At 53.1% G+C, this 14,687-nt stretch overlaps 1 protein-coding gene across 1 annotated transcript; it reads right to left on the bottom strand.

Annotated features, from left to right (window-relative positions):
- Positions 1–2,936: 2,936 nt before the first annotated feature.
- On the bottom strand, positions 2,937–3,677 carry LOC135461185 (gastrula zinc finger protein XlCGF49.1-like). The gene has a single exon (XM_064738167.1). The coding sequence runs from the start codon at positions 3,675–3,677 to the stop codon at positions 2,937–2,939; it is 741 nt and encodes a 246-aa protein (XP_064594237.1).
- Positions 3,678–14,687: the final 11,010 nt, after the last annotated feature.

Genomic DNA, 14,687 nt, shown 5'->3' on the forward strand with positions numbered 1-14,687 from the left:
TTATTCCCAGAGGCTTGGCTTGTTAAGGTGTTCTGAATGTTAATGAGCCCTGGGGACACTGAATTCCTGCACTGAAGAGCTGAAGGCTGAACAAGCCTCTGGAGCAGGAAAATTCAGCAGCAGCCTCCAAGGTGCTGAGGATGTCAGCAGCCACCACTGAGGCCATCCCTGCCCAGAGACCGTGGGGGAATGGGCAGACAAGGAGAGCATCCCTGGGGCTGGGGCAGCACAAATCAGAGGCACCAGCGGCTCCAGCTGGGAAATGGAGTGTGGAATGTGGCTGGGAAAGCCCTGCCTGGGCTGGGCCAAGCAGGCCAGACAAGCCCTGATTCCCATCCCCAAAACAATTCTCTCAAACAAGGTGCCCTTATGCCTCAGGCTCTCCCTGGCACAGCTCCCAGCACGGTGCTCTGCCCTTGTGCCCGAGCCCATCCCTGTGCTGGGGCTGGCCTGGGGCTTCTCCTGCAGCGGGACCTGCCCTGCTGATGGCACAGGAAAGGCAGTTCCTGCTGGAGCAAGAGGCTCTGCCTGCAATGGGCTCCAACAACTCCAACAAGGCCCTGTTTGCAAAGTCCCCAGTGGGAAATGAAGGAGGGGATCACGCTGCTTTTGGGGTGAATCATGCTGAAACCAGCCTGACTCCTCCATCCCAAATTTCAGTTTCCTCAGAGGGAATTGAAGGGGTGGCAGAGGTGGAAAAATCCCCAGAGAAAGGAACAACCAAGTGACACCACTGAGAGGTTCTGCAGAGCTGCTGAGCTGGCCCAGCCTGGGCACATCTGACTGACAGGGCAGCACCTCAGACTGGAAAAGCCCCATCCCAAATATTAATGGCAGCATCTCCTGACATTTCCCTTCTTGGGGGAGGTGGGGATTCCTCCCTGCAGTGGGGACACCCCTCAAGGTCACTGCTCCTGGCTGAGCCAAAGGGACTTGCCCATAGTCAATGGGGCAAGAGGAGTGACATCAATTTCTGATTAATTACAGGTTTTGCTTTAATGCAGTTCCTTTGAAATAATTTCTTAGTGCTCTATATCATATATTATACATCTCTTAAATAATGGTTAAATATTTCTGATTTAGACAATTTTCTCTAATAATGACCATAATAGATAATACATATTTACATAAATATATCTGGTTTGCCATCCCTAATCCTGTGGGACAAATTCTACAAAGGTTTATTTCCCACTTTATAATTCTTTACACACAAAGTCTTGAAAAGTCTGCAGCTGGGATTGGAAACAGATGCTCCAATGTGGCTCTCCCAGAAGGAGTTTAGAAAGCCTGGACATCCTTGGGGGTATTTGGGAATCTGTGGGGGCTATTGGGGCTCCTTTCTGCACCTCGTGACCCAACAGGAACTTCTGTAATAAACTTTGACTGAAGCTTCCATTGTGCCCATGACAGGAACCCCTGTGAGTGTCTGGGACATCCCGGCTCTTTGGCAGCCTGGGGACTCCTGGGATGTCACGAAGGAGCCCCCGTGAGTGCCTGTGACAGATCGGTGCCTTTGCAGCCCAAGGTCCCCTGGGATGTCACCGCGGAATGGCTGTGACTGCCTCTGACCACAGGGCTCTTTACCATCCCCAGAGAGCCCTGGGAGGTCTCCATGGGGCCCCTGTCTCTGCCTGTGACATTCCAGCTCTGGAACAGGCTAGAGACTCTTGGAAAGTTCCCATGGAACCCCTCTGAGGGCCTGTGACAAATCTGATCCTTAGCAGGCAACCCTCACCAGCCTCCTGTTGTTCTGTTCAGTCTCCACAGCAACCATTACCAGGACCCTGTTGCTATGGTCAGTTTCCATGGCAGCCATCAGCAGCCCACTGTTGCTATGGTTGGTTCCCATAGCAACCATCACCAGGCCCCTGTTGCTATGCTCAGTCCCTTGGCAGCTCCCTGGAGACCCCATGCCAGGGGTGGTTGCCATGGACACCAGCTCAGGCCTGCAGCCAGACCCAGTTGCCATGGCAACCATTGGCAGTCCCATCCCCAGGCTCATGGGATCCCAGAACCACAGAATTGGCTGAGCTGGGAGGGACCCATCAGGATCCTCCAGTCCAACTGCTGGCCCTGCACAGGACACCCCAACAATGCCAGCCTGGGCCTGGCAGCGCTGTCCAAACTCTGCAGGAGCTCAGAGAGCCCTGGAGCTGGGACCCTTCCCTGGGGAGCCTGGGCAGGGCCCCAGCAGCCTCAGGGCAAAAACCTTTTCCTGACATCCAACCTGAGCCTGCCCTGACTCAGCTGCAGCCGTTCCCTCCACTCCTGTCCCTGGGCACCAGAGGGAAGAGGTTCCCACAGCCCCAGCCAGGGACCCGCTCCCAAGGCTGTTGCCATGGCCACCAGGGCTGGGACCAGCTGGGATGCTCGGTTTCCATGGGCCAGGGTTCAGGAATGGGATTCCCCAATTTTCTGCTCCCACTAAAACCGCGCTGCCCTCACTGCCCTCCTGCCTCCCATGGAAAGCACAAAAGGCAAAGATCCTGGGCTGGGATATCAACAATTTATTGGGAACAGCAATGAGATAAGGAACAAACAGAAACAAAAATAATATTGATAACAGAAGGGATAAGAAAAACTGTTTACAGGGAAAACTAATACATCAACAACAGGCTCTTCCTGGCCATGCATTTCCCCTGCCTGGAAAGGACACCCTTCTCCTCAGAGGGAGAGAGTGAGAGTCCGTTTCCTGCCCCTGGCAATGACCTGAGGTGAGGGTAAATGTAATGACACGGCCATGGCCAGACCCTCATGTTCTTCCAACCCACATCATGTCTTTGGCAGGGGCAGGAAAAGGGACAGGTATCTTCCCAGATGGATCACAGGGAAAATGGATCACCAGGGCTGTTCCCAATGTGGGCCTTCCAATGGGGGATGAAGCTGGAGTGGTGCATGAAGCTGTTCCTGCGTTTGTGGCATTTGCAGGGCTTCCCTTACTGGTGCCTCCGTTGGGGTCTGGTCAAGGCAGAGCTCTGGGTGAAGCTCTTCCCACACTGGGGACACTCGAAGGGCCTCTCCCCAGTGTGGATGCGCTGGTGGGTGATGAGGTGGGACTTTTGCTTGAAGCCCTTCCCACAGTCAGGGCAGCGGAAGAGCCTCTCCTCTGTGTGAATCCGCTCATGCAGACGGAGATTGGAGCTGGTCTGAAACCTCTTCCCACATGTGGGACACTGGTAGGGCCTCTCCCCAGTGTGGATGCGTTGGTGGGTGATGAGGGCGGAGCTGCAGCTGAAGCCCTTCCCACAATCCCCACACTCGTAGGGCCTCTCCCCAGTGTGGATGCGTTGGTGCCTGATGAGTTCTGACCTGTAGCTGAAGCCCTTCCCACATTCCCCACATTCGTAAGGCCATTCCCCAGTGTGGATCATGTGGTGGCAGATCAGGGTGCTGCTCTGTCTGAAGCTCTTCCCCCACTCCAAGCCCTTGTGGGGTTTCTCCCCATCATGAAGCTGCTCATGGGCCACCAGCTCGGAACTCTGGCTGAAGCTCTGTCCACCTTCCTGGCTCAGGGTGGGTCTTTCTTCTTCAGAGCACCCTGGGCTGGGTTTGCAGCCCCTCCTCATGTGGGATGTCTGAGGTTTTTCTTCCCTGTTGGATTCCTGTGCACTAGAATCACTCAAAACGGCCTCTTTCACAAGGTTCTGCCATGCAGATTTTTCCTCCCTGGTCTCCATCCTCAGTTCCTTCCCTGGGGAAGCAAGGACAAGGAAAGGATGGGATTTGCCTCCGTGCCAGAGGGAAGGGGAAGGAGATCCCCCCAGTGCATCCCCGGTAGGACGGGGTTGGCAGCAGGGTTGTCCTGCAGCCAGGGGCCGTGCTGGGCTGGGAGATGGAGCAGGAGAGCCGAGGAAATAGGAATTGACTTCCTCCTCACCTGTCTGGTTGTCCCAGGGATCCTTCCTCTTCCTCGCAGCATCCTCCTCCATCCAGTCAAGATCTGGGAATGGGAAATCCTGTTCTGGGAAGAAAACAAAGGGTGCGCACATTGTCTTTTGTACTGGTTTGAAGGCAAACATGGGGGAGATTCTACGTCAGAATACAATTTAATAAGAAAGTGAAGACCAAGGCAACGATATAGAAACCCTGCCTTAAACTGACAGAGTCAGGATATAACCTGACACCCTGTTGGTCAGGGTGGTGGGTGCAGTCCTGTTGGAGTGATCAACGTGATTCTGTTAGAGCAGTGATCCTGCAGAAGGGTCTGGTCTTCCTCTGAAGGTCCAGTGGTGGTTATGGAGCTCTTGTCCTCTGGCAATCCAGTAGGCAAGCTGCTCCTGGTTGCAGCAAGGCTCAGCTTATATCCAGGCAGGAATGTTTGGATCCTCCCCCTGGGCGGAGCATCCCACAATGGGATGATGGAATTTTATCAGTCCTGCAGTGACACTCAATGGCCCATTCACAGAAGATATCTCCCCTGGAGGGCATTATCAGGGCTGAGTCATGGAAGACATAAAGAACCCTGCCCCACCTGTTTATAGCAGTTGATGAAGATGGGGATTGAAAACATGCATTTGGTTACACCTTGCATGGCAACCTGAAACAGTGGGGTAATCCCTGCTCAGAGGGTGAACACCACCCCCCTTACCCAAACTGGCTCAGGTGTAAAACCCCTACCCTGGGAAGGCCACACACACAGGGGACAATGTCACACTTGCCCTGCTCCAGGCTAGGTCTCTGGCCCTTGTCACTCATCTTTTCTCTTTCTTTCCATCTCTCTACCTCACATTTACTGGTCAATTAAATCCATTTTGGATTTGGTATCGTTAGCACCTTAATTGGGGCAGAGGAATCTCTCTAACAATTTACATAACCAGACTGTGACATTATTTTTGCACAGTGTGTTTAGGCGCTGTTCTCTGACCCCAATGCCTTTGACAACAGCATGGCTCCCTCCACTGACAAAGTTGTGGTTCTTTCTGGAAGAAATCTTAGAAACTTGGACACAGTCCCTCCTTCCTACTGGGGAGCTTATGGAGGGTATAAAAGTTTTATTTCTTTATGGGAAAAATGATGAGGAAAATGGCTTTTATGGGTGGCCAGCGTAAAGAAAATAATTTGCTGTCTTTCCTTATAAAGTTGTTAAAATCACAGGAGGAAATGGAGCAAATGTTACCAGTAAGACTGACAAGGTTCATTCACCCCATGGTGAGGAACGCAAGGCGGCTAGAATTCCCACAAGAAGCCCTCCTCAAGTAGATAAATTTCCGAATATGTCCTGAATTCCAGAGCCTGGGGGCTTTACCAAATGTGACAATCATTTTTCTCTTTATCCCTGTCACCTTTGAGACTGCTACACAGAGCTTTCCATTCCTTTTAATAATCTGTATTGGGCCAGATTTCCACTTTCCTTTGATCGGAAGCTGCCAGCAGCTGAGCTGGAGCTGTGCAGGAAGCAATGAATATTGGAATTGCCACATCACTGCTTGGATTGTCAGTTTATTAATGTTTGGGATTTGTTTGCGCTTTCATCACAAGTTACTTGTGGGAAGACCATATATTCTTCAAAGTGATTTTGCAGAGTCAAGTTTGATTTCTGCCGAGTTTATTTTGTCCAGTGCCCAGATGATGCTCAAGGGGTCTCTGTGCCTCTCGCACTGGGGGATGCTTGGGAGGGGTTTGGGGGTGTTTTTCCTGTCCCTGTCACCCCAGGCCGTTCTGCAGGGGTTGTCCCTGTCCCTGTCACCCCAGGCTGTTCCCCAGTGGTTCTCCATCATTCTCACCCCAGGGAATGCCTGGGGGGTCTCCCTGTTGCAGACATTTCTTCATAGAAATCCTTTCTTTGGGATTTCTCCTTCTTCTGGGAAGCAAAGGGCCCCAGAAGAAGAATGTAAACAATTGTTATCAGCTGTTGTGAAATGTAGCAGGTGTCCCTGTGATTGGCTCATCTTCCTTGTGTACCATTAAAGGCCAATCACAGGAGCAGCTCAGGGACAGATTCCCTGGGCAAAGAACTTTGTTATTCATTCTTTCTATTCTATTCTGAGCATAGCTGCTCTCTGCAACCTCTCTTCTTATTCTTTTTAGTATAGTTATAATGTATTATATATCTTATATGAATAAATCAGCCTTCTGATCAAGAAACAAGATTCTCGTCCTTCTCTCACCACAGTGACCGTCTAAAGTCGCTGTAATATCTGGTGACCCCTCGTGTCAGGGCAAAAATTAATTTGATAAAGACCAGAGGAGCAAAATTGCTGCACTGGGTAAAATCCTGTATGTGTAGCAAGTGATGGTTGCTTTGAAGTGACCACAGAAGTGGATTCAAGCCAGGAGCTGAAGAACTGAAGATCCTGATTTGGACAGAGTTCACAGCCAAGGCTGACCACAAAGAGAACCTTCTTCTGGAACACCTTCAGGAAGATGTTCGCAGAGCTGGCCAGAGCAAGCTGGACATTTTCACAAGGTACTTTTGTCTTTTCCCTTCCTGATGAACCAGCCCTTCGTAGTTTGTGGCGGTTGGTATGGCAGACACATGCCTTGGAAGAAGAGGTTCAGTTCTCCCCTTCAGAGGAGAAACTTATTGCCCTCTGGCAAAAATGGTGTAGAGAAGATGGGATTTTTCTGTCAGCAACAGATCTCTATGAGTTCTTTCGATGGGCAAAGCTTTTTGAGTTCTTTACTCATGTCCTGTATGCCTTGGATGTTTTTGTCTAGGAGTGCATGAACTCCATTTTTCAGTTTGTCTGGGGCCAGGAACGTGTTTTGCCTTTTATCTACCCAGCATTTCTAAAGCTCTTCCCAGTTTTGAAACGGAGAGCAGCTATTTTTCAATGGATTTCTAACTGTTATGGACAGGCTCCGTTTCCACCGTCCCCGGTGGGAGAAGACCCGGCGGGGGATGAGTGGGGCTTCCAGCCCTCTGTCCTCAGCGGGAGAAGACCGGCGGGGATGAGTGGGGGCTGCCCGGCCCCCCCTGCTTCGCGGCGGGGGGGGCGAAACTGCGCCGAGCGAAGAAGTTTTTTTTACTCTTTCTCCGGAGCCTGCGCAGACGGAACCTTCTCCCCCCCCTCCTTCTCTCTCTCCGGGGGGATGGGAATGGGCGGTCCCGCTCGAACCAGTGCCGTTGGTGCCGCCCCTGCCAGCGCTGCGTCCGCCTTCAAGACCCGCCTCACCGGCGCGGCCGCCACTCCAGGCGATCCCGTCTCCGCCTCTCCAGGCGGTCCCGCCCACGGCTTCACAGGCCTCCCCGCCCCTGCCAGCGCCTGCGTCTGAGAATGCAGAAGAGGCACTTCCTGTGGCTGCTGAGTTGCTAAGCGACGACGACGCGTCTCCAGCTTCCGGCTCAGCGGAGGAGAAGATCTCTCCGGCCCCTCCGGCCCCTCTGCCGCTTCCATCGGCCTCCTAGCCGCCTCAAGCCGAGACGGTCCCTGTTCAGGATGGTGCTGGAGACGGCGCCGAACCTGCGGGACCCTCGGAAAAGCCCGCGGCCGCTCCTACATCCAGCGAGATTCCCTCCCCGGTTCCGGCTTCCCCCCCGCTGCCTGCACAGGCTGCCCCGGCAGTCCTGCCGTTGTCGGAGGCTGTGTCCTCCGTGTCGGCGTCAGAGACTGCCCTGGAACCGGCGGCTTGTTCGAGCTCGGACCATCCCGGACCGGTTGCTGTAGCAGCAGCCCCGGCGGCTGGCCTCCCCTTCCGTGGAGCGGGGAGTGCTCGCCAGCTGACTGTTGGGGCGATGTGTTTGCCTGCTTTCAAGATCAGCATTCTCGGCGGGCTGGGGGGTGTTTTTTCGGGGATTGTCCCATGGAGGCTGCCATCTCTGCCGCCTCTCTTGCGCCCTAGTGGCGGGGGGCAGGTGCATCCCGAGAGCTCTACCTCTGATCTCCAGCCCGGAGGGGGTGGGGATGATGCCATGGGGCGGATGAGACACAAACCCAATGCATTGCAGGGGAAGAGGGCACAGATGGAGGAGACCATAGCTGGTTTGCTGTGGGAAACAAACATCTCCAGACCCCGGATGGGATCTCTGGGGAAGGCTTCTATTTCCCTGCTGCTGGCATGCCTCAGTGGTTTTGGGGAAAGGAAGCGTGTCCCCACTCGTGCTGCCATTGTACTGGCAGCAGGGTGCAGGCCTGTGGGAATGCAGGGCCTGGCTCATGGGTTTGGCCTGGGCCGTTGGGCTCAGGAAGTTTTTGGGCCAGGGCCAGCATTTGGCCTCTTGGTGTTTCTGGGGGTTGAGGTTTCTCCTACCGGTCCTGGTCCCCCTTTGTGGGCCAGTTTTGGGGTTCCTGGTCCATCATGGGCCAGGGTCCCCAGGGCCTTTCCTTCTCTGGCACTGCTCTGCTCTGCTGCTGCTCTTTTCATTTTCGATTAAAAAAAAAAAAAAAAAAAAAAAAAAAGATTGAAAACAGTGGGCAGCAGCTCTGAAGCACTGAAGCATTGAAGGGCCAGAAAAGGACATTCTAAAGTTGTTCAAATTGTTTGAAATTGTTTGAAATAGTTGTAAGATTGTCAATATGTTTTTGATAACTGTTGATGGGACTTTTGCAGCAAGTCTGTTTTCAGGACCGAAAAGGACTCTCAGATATCCAAGAGAAACAACTTCAGCTCTTGGACTGTTCCTGAAACCCAGCTGCTTGGACTTGAATTCTCTTTGCATTGTTTTTTGCATTTTTTTAGATTGTAGGATTGTTTTAGTGATTTATTAGTATTGTATATTTTACAGTTGAAGAAATCTCCTGTTCATTTCACATCAGCATTTTTCTTTTAATTTATACAATTTAGAAGGGTGAGATGTCGCAGACATTTCTTCATAGAAATCCTTTCTTTGGGATTTCTCCTTCTTCTGGGAAGCAAAGGGCCCCAGAAGAAGAATGTAAACAATTGTTATCAGCTGTTGTGAAATGTAGCAGGTGTCCCTGTGATTGGCTCATCTTCCTTGTGTACCATTAAAGGCCAATCACAGGAGCAGCTCAGGGACAGATTCCCTGGGCAAAGAACTTTGTTATTCATTCTTTCTATTCTATTCTGAGCATAGCTGCTCTCTGCAACCTCTCTTCTTATTCTTTTTAGTATAGTTATAATGTATTATATATCTTATATGAATAAATCAGCCTTCTGATCAAGAAACAAGATTCTCGTCCTTCTCTCACCACAGTGACCGTCTAAGGTCGCTGTAATATCTCCCTCCCTTTCACCCCTGTGCCAGGGGGTGCTCGGGGCAGTCTCTGTCCCTCTCAGCCCAGGGGATGCTCAGGGGTCTCTGTCCCCTTGCCCTAGGGGATGCTCGGGGGGTCTCCATCCTCTGGCCTCAGGCAATGCCTGTGCAGGGCTGAGGACCAGGGGCTCTGTGTCCCTCTCACCGCTGAGGCTGCTCGGGGCTGGGGGGGCTCTCCCACTTTCTCACCCCTGGGGAGGCCGGAGGGGTCTCTGTCCCTCTCAGCCCTGCTGTGACCCCACCCAAACATCATCGGGGTCAGAGGGACAGAGACACCCCCAAACCCCCAGAAGAGGGAACCTGAACCTGGGATTTGGTTTGGGGCTGATGATTTAGGAAGGGGCTGGAATTGGGGCTGGGGTTGGAGTTGGGGCTGAGATTGGATTTGGCCTGGGATTGGGGTTAAGGCTAGACATGGGATTAACATTAGGGCTGGGGTTGGGATAGATGAGTTTGGGACTGGGATGAGATAGAATACAGAACTGTGAGTGTATTTAAACATGGAGTGAAATTGAGACCAGGATTGGGGTCAGGTTTGGGATTGAGCTCACCCAGAGCGGGACAGGGGGGATGTCACGGTGGAAAGGTTTGGGGAAAATCCTGGTTTGGGAAAAAACAAAATGTGAATGCCTTGGGTTGGGGACTCCTCCCATCCACGTCCATTCCTAGAAGTCACCTGATGTCCAAAAATCAAGAGTGAATAAAAAAAAGCCACCCGGAGTTTCCCATTTCCAGTCTCATCCCTCTTGGGTTATGGTTGGTCCCCCATCTCAGAGCTGGTGGGGATTCCATCGGTCCAGGGGATCCCTCCTCTCCAGGGTTCTGCTTAGGGATTCTGGGAGGTTCTGGGGTCCCAAGGTCCTCCTCCCCAGCCTCCCCTCAATCCAGCCACTTGGGGTTCCCCCTTCTTTCCACCACCCTGTCCTGGTTTAGGGCAAATTTGGTTGAAACATTCCAAAAGGAGTTTCCTCTAGAATGCCGATTCAGCAGCCCCACCCTCAGCCAGTCCAGGAAAATATTTCCTTGGAGGAAAGTCTAAAAAAACTTTATTTTACAGGCAAAGCATTCACCAGCACAAAAAATTGAACAATATTAAGCAATAAAACTTCCTGCTGCTCCAAAATAGATGACAAACTCCAAAAGTCCCTCCTTGGGTTGTAGCTCGGCCCACTCAGTGTCTTATCAGTGTCTTATCAGTGTCTTATCAGTGTTATCAGTCACTTATCAGTCTATTATCAGTCTCTTATCAGTCCGTCCAGCGCTGGAAATGCCTCGGCCCAGGTCCATCGCAGTGGGCCTCAGGTGGGAGCTGCCGGTGGTGTTCTGGTTGTTCAGTCCAGAGCAGGTTTAAACAGCTCCAAAGAAAAAGAAAAATCAAAGTCCAGGGAACTTCTCTGCCTCAGAGACCTAAAAACTGACTAAAAGCAAAGGAGAGCTCTGTCCTGCTGTCTGTCCATCCAGCAGCTGGAATGTAGAGGAGTGATTGCAGTTTCTGAAAACAAACTGCAGCTTCTTTCTCCTCCCCTTCTCTCTCAGAACCAGCCTTAGAGGTGCAGAACTCATTCTGGGCTAAACAGACCCATGGGGGTACGAGCATCATGAAGTCACCCCAGGACACGCCCCTGTCAGGGTCAGGGGGTCCCGTCCCCGCCTCATCTCCGGGCTGCCGGGGGTCCCCCAGCTCCGGTATCGCCCCTTCCCCTCTCCCCGCCCCGGGGGTCCCCCGTTCCACAGCCCCGGTTCTCACGGGGATCCCCAAAACCAATGTCCTGCTCCTTCGGTACCGGGCCATCCCCACGTGGAGCCCCCGGGACCCTCCCGAGGGGCGATCGCGGCTCCTCTCCCCCCGAAAAAGCTCCTCTTAGGGAGCCCGGAGATATCCGGGGCTCGAGTCCGGGATCTGCCGGCTCCGAACACTCTCCAAAACATCCTACTGGAGACGCCTGGCTGTAGCCGGGGCGAGCTCGGCCTCCGCCCTCACCTACGGCTCGGGGCTGGGGGCGATGCTCCCGGGGCAGGGGGTGCTGCAGGCTCGGCGTGCGGGCGCTGCGAGTGCCGCGATTCTCCCGCTCCCGCTCCTGCTGCGCCTCTCCCTCCTCTTCCTCCTGCATTTCCTCCGCTGCCAGCCCGGACCCCCCTTTCCCACCGCTCTGCCCCGCGGCTCCGCAGCACCGGCTGCTGGGTGGGGGAGCCCCCGATCGGCCCCAGGGCTGGGCAGGGGCTCGGGGACCCCCCCGGGGCGGATCCGTCCCCCCGGCCCGAGCCCTAAATTCCGCTCCGGGGCCGCCGGGCTCTGCGGGTCCGCCTGGCAACCGGTGAGTCATAGGCGGGAAAGGCTCTGGTTGGCTGGAAATTGGTTAGCGCCTCTTCTGATTGGCTGGAATTGTGAAAGGCGCTGCGCCCTGCCGGTGTCCCTGGGAGCTGCGGAGTCCAGGCGGGAGCCTTTTCCAGTTTCTTTCTGTTCTGTGAGACCTCTTCCCGATTTCTTTCTCTCCCTTTCTCCTCCCCATTTCTTGTTCCGTTCAGTTCACGTTCAATAATCGTCGGTTGCTTTCCCACGCTCTCATTCGCTCCTTCACTGGGACAGAGACGTCTCTCCCTCGCGGGGTCGTAATCCATGGACAGGGTCCCTTCCCACCCCAGTCCTTCCAGGACTCGCTTCTATTTCCTCCCTTCCTCTGCTTCCAGAGGGGAAGGTGCTGGAAAATGTCCATCCACGCCACCTTTGCTGTGCGCTCGGGGAGCCCACAGAGCTGCTGGATCTTTTCCCCTTGGGAGAGAAGCTCTTTGGGAGGCACGGCAGGAGCAGCACCCTGGGAGCCTCGGGAATGCCCCTCTGGGATCCACGGCACACACTGCCAGGTCTGGAATTCCAGTTCTCGGCTATGAAAAGATGTTCCTGCCCTTGAGGGCAAAGCTGTCAAGAAGGAGCCAAAAGCCAAGTGGAGCAAGATCCTACAGTGGCATTTCACTGCGAGCCTTCATAACTTCCCCCATGGTTGTTGTAGCTCCTGAATTGGGAATTAAATCCGGGCACGGTCTTTGGTGTGAGCTGCCCTGGGTCAAGGGAGACACTGAGAGAGATACAGAGCAGGCAAAGAGAGACAGGCGAGAAAGGAGGGCACAAACACAATCAGCTGAGAAGGTGGCACTCTGAAAACAGACCAGAACTGACTGAAAAGGAATATAACAGAAAGGAATAATTTTGCACCTTTTATTTACTATCAAAATACAATTTCTTCCCCTTCTCACAAACCTCTTGCCAGCGTCATTCAGCAGGGCTGTCAGAAAGTCGTTCATTCTGGGTGGATGTTCCAGGCTGCAGCCACAAGGAAAGAGGGAATGGGGATTTTCCTGCTCCTGGGGAGTTTGACATCCTCAGCTGAGGAGAGGAAGAGGCACCAGAAGAAAAGGGACGCTGGACTTCACCCTTCCACAGGAATAATGGGGCGGGGGAATCTCTCATCCTGTCTGCTGCTGCTCCCACAGGGATGTGAGGGCTGATCCCAGAGCCCCAGTGGTCACAGTCAGGGCTGCCCTCAGGGAATGCTCGCCTGGTATTGAGGGGCAGCGTGCGAGCACCTGAATTTTGGGGCACCCAGCTGCTCCCCATGTTTGGAGGTGCCTGAGGAGGGCTGGGACAATGCCAGGGACATCCTGCAGTGACATCCCCCCTGTCCTGCCCTGGGTGAGCTCAGTCCCAAACCTGACCCTGATCCTGGTCTCAGTCTCACTCCATGTTTAGACACACTCACAGTTCTGTATTTAATCACATCCCAGTGCCAGACTTGTCTGGCCCTAGACCCAATCCCAACCCCAGCCCTAAAGCCAATCCCATGTCTAGCCTGAACCCCAATCCCAGCTCTAATCCAAATCTCAGCCCAAAATCCAACCCCAGCCCTAATTCCAGCCCCTTCCTAAATCATCAGCCCCAAACCAAATCCCAGGTTCAGCCCTTCTGGGGGTTTGGGGGTGTCTCTGTCCCTCTGACCCCGATGATAATTGGGTGGGGTCACAGCAGGGCTGAGAGGGACAGAGACCCCCCCGGCCTCCCCAGGGGTGAGAAGGTCGGAGAGCCCCCCAGCCCTGAGCAGCCTCAGCGGTGAGAGGGACACAGAGCCCCTGGTCCCCAGCCCTGCACAGGCATTGCCTGAGGCCAGAGGGATGGAGACCCCCTGAGCATCCCCCAGGGTGAGGGGACAGAGACCCCCGAGGATCGCCTTGGCTGAGAGGGACAGAGACTGCCCTGAGCACCCCCTGGCACAGGGTTGAGAGGGAGGGAAACCCTCCAGGCATTTCCTGGGGTGAGAATGATGGAGACCCCCTGGGGAATGGCCTGGGGTGACAGGGACAGGGACAATCCCCTAGGGAATTCCCTGGGGTGAAAGGGACAACCCTTCCAAGCCCCACCCAAGCATCCCTCAGGGCGAGAGGCACAGAGACCCCTTCAGCATCTCCTGGACACTGGACAAAATAAACTTGGTAGAAATAAAATTTTGCATAAAATACTTTGATGAATATTTGATTTCCCACTAGTCACATGTGATGAAAACAGAAAGAAATCCCAACATGAATAAATGGACAATTCAAGCAGTGATGTGGCAATTCCAATATTCATTGCTTCCTGCACATCTCCAGCTCAGCTGCTGGCAGGTTCCGATAAAAGGAAAGTGGAAATTTGGCCCAATACAGATTATTAAAAGGAATGGAAATCTCTGTGTTGCAGTCACAAAGGTGACAGGGATAAAGAGAAAAATGATTGTCACATTTGGTAAAGCCCCCAACCTGGGAATTCAGGACTTATTCGGAAATTTATCAACTTGAGCTGGGCTTCTTCTGGGACTTTTAGCCACCTTGTGTTCCTCACCGTGGGGTGACTGAACCTTGTCAGTCTCAATGGTAACATTTGCTCCCTTTCCTCCAGTGATTTTAACAACTTTATAAGGAAAGACAGCAAATTATTTTCTTTACACTGGCCACTCATAAAAGCCATTTTCCTCATCATTTCTCCCATAAAGAGAAAAAACTTTTATAAGCTCCATAAGCTCCCCAGGAGGAAGGAGGGACAGTGTCCAAGTTTCCAAGAGTTCTTCCAGAGAGAACCACAACTTTGTCAGTGGAGGGAGCCATGCTGTTGTCAAAGGCACTTGGGGTCAGAGAACAGCGCCTAAACACACTGTGCAAAAATAATGTCACAGTCTGGTTATGCAAATTGTAAGAGAGATTCCTCTGCCCCAATTAAGGGGCTAATGATACCAAATGCAAAATGGATTTTATTGAACAGTAAATGTGAGGTAGAGAGATGGAAAGAAAGAGAAAAGATGAGTGACAAGGGCCAGAGACCTAGCCTGGAGCAGGGCAAGTGTGACATTGTCCCTGTGTGTGTGGCCTTCCCAGGGTAGGGGTTTTACACCTGAGCCAGTTTGGGTAAGGGGGGGTGGTGTTCACCCCCCTGAGCAGGGATTACCCCACTGTTTCAGGTTGCCATGCAAGATGTAACCAAATGCATGTTTTCAATCCCCATCTTCAT

Source organism: Zonotrichia leucophrys, unplaced genomic scaffold (assembly GCF_028769735.1).
Source record: "Zonotrichia leucophrys gambelii isolate GWCS_2022_RI unplaced genomic scaffold, RI_Zleu_2.0 Scaffold_215_85110, whole genome shotgun sequence".
Lineage (NCBI taxonomy): Eukaryota > Metazoa > Chordata > Aves > Passeriformes > Passerellidae > Zonotrichia > Zonotrichia leucophrys.

Excerpts from the sequence above, each read along its gene's own strand:
- LOC135461185 (XM_064738167.1), bottom strand. The coding sequence starts at position 3,677 with ATGGAGACCAGGGAGGAAAAATCTGCATGGCAGAACCTTGTGAAAGAG.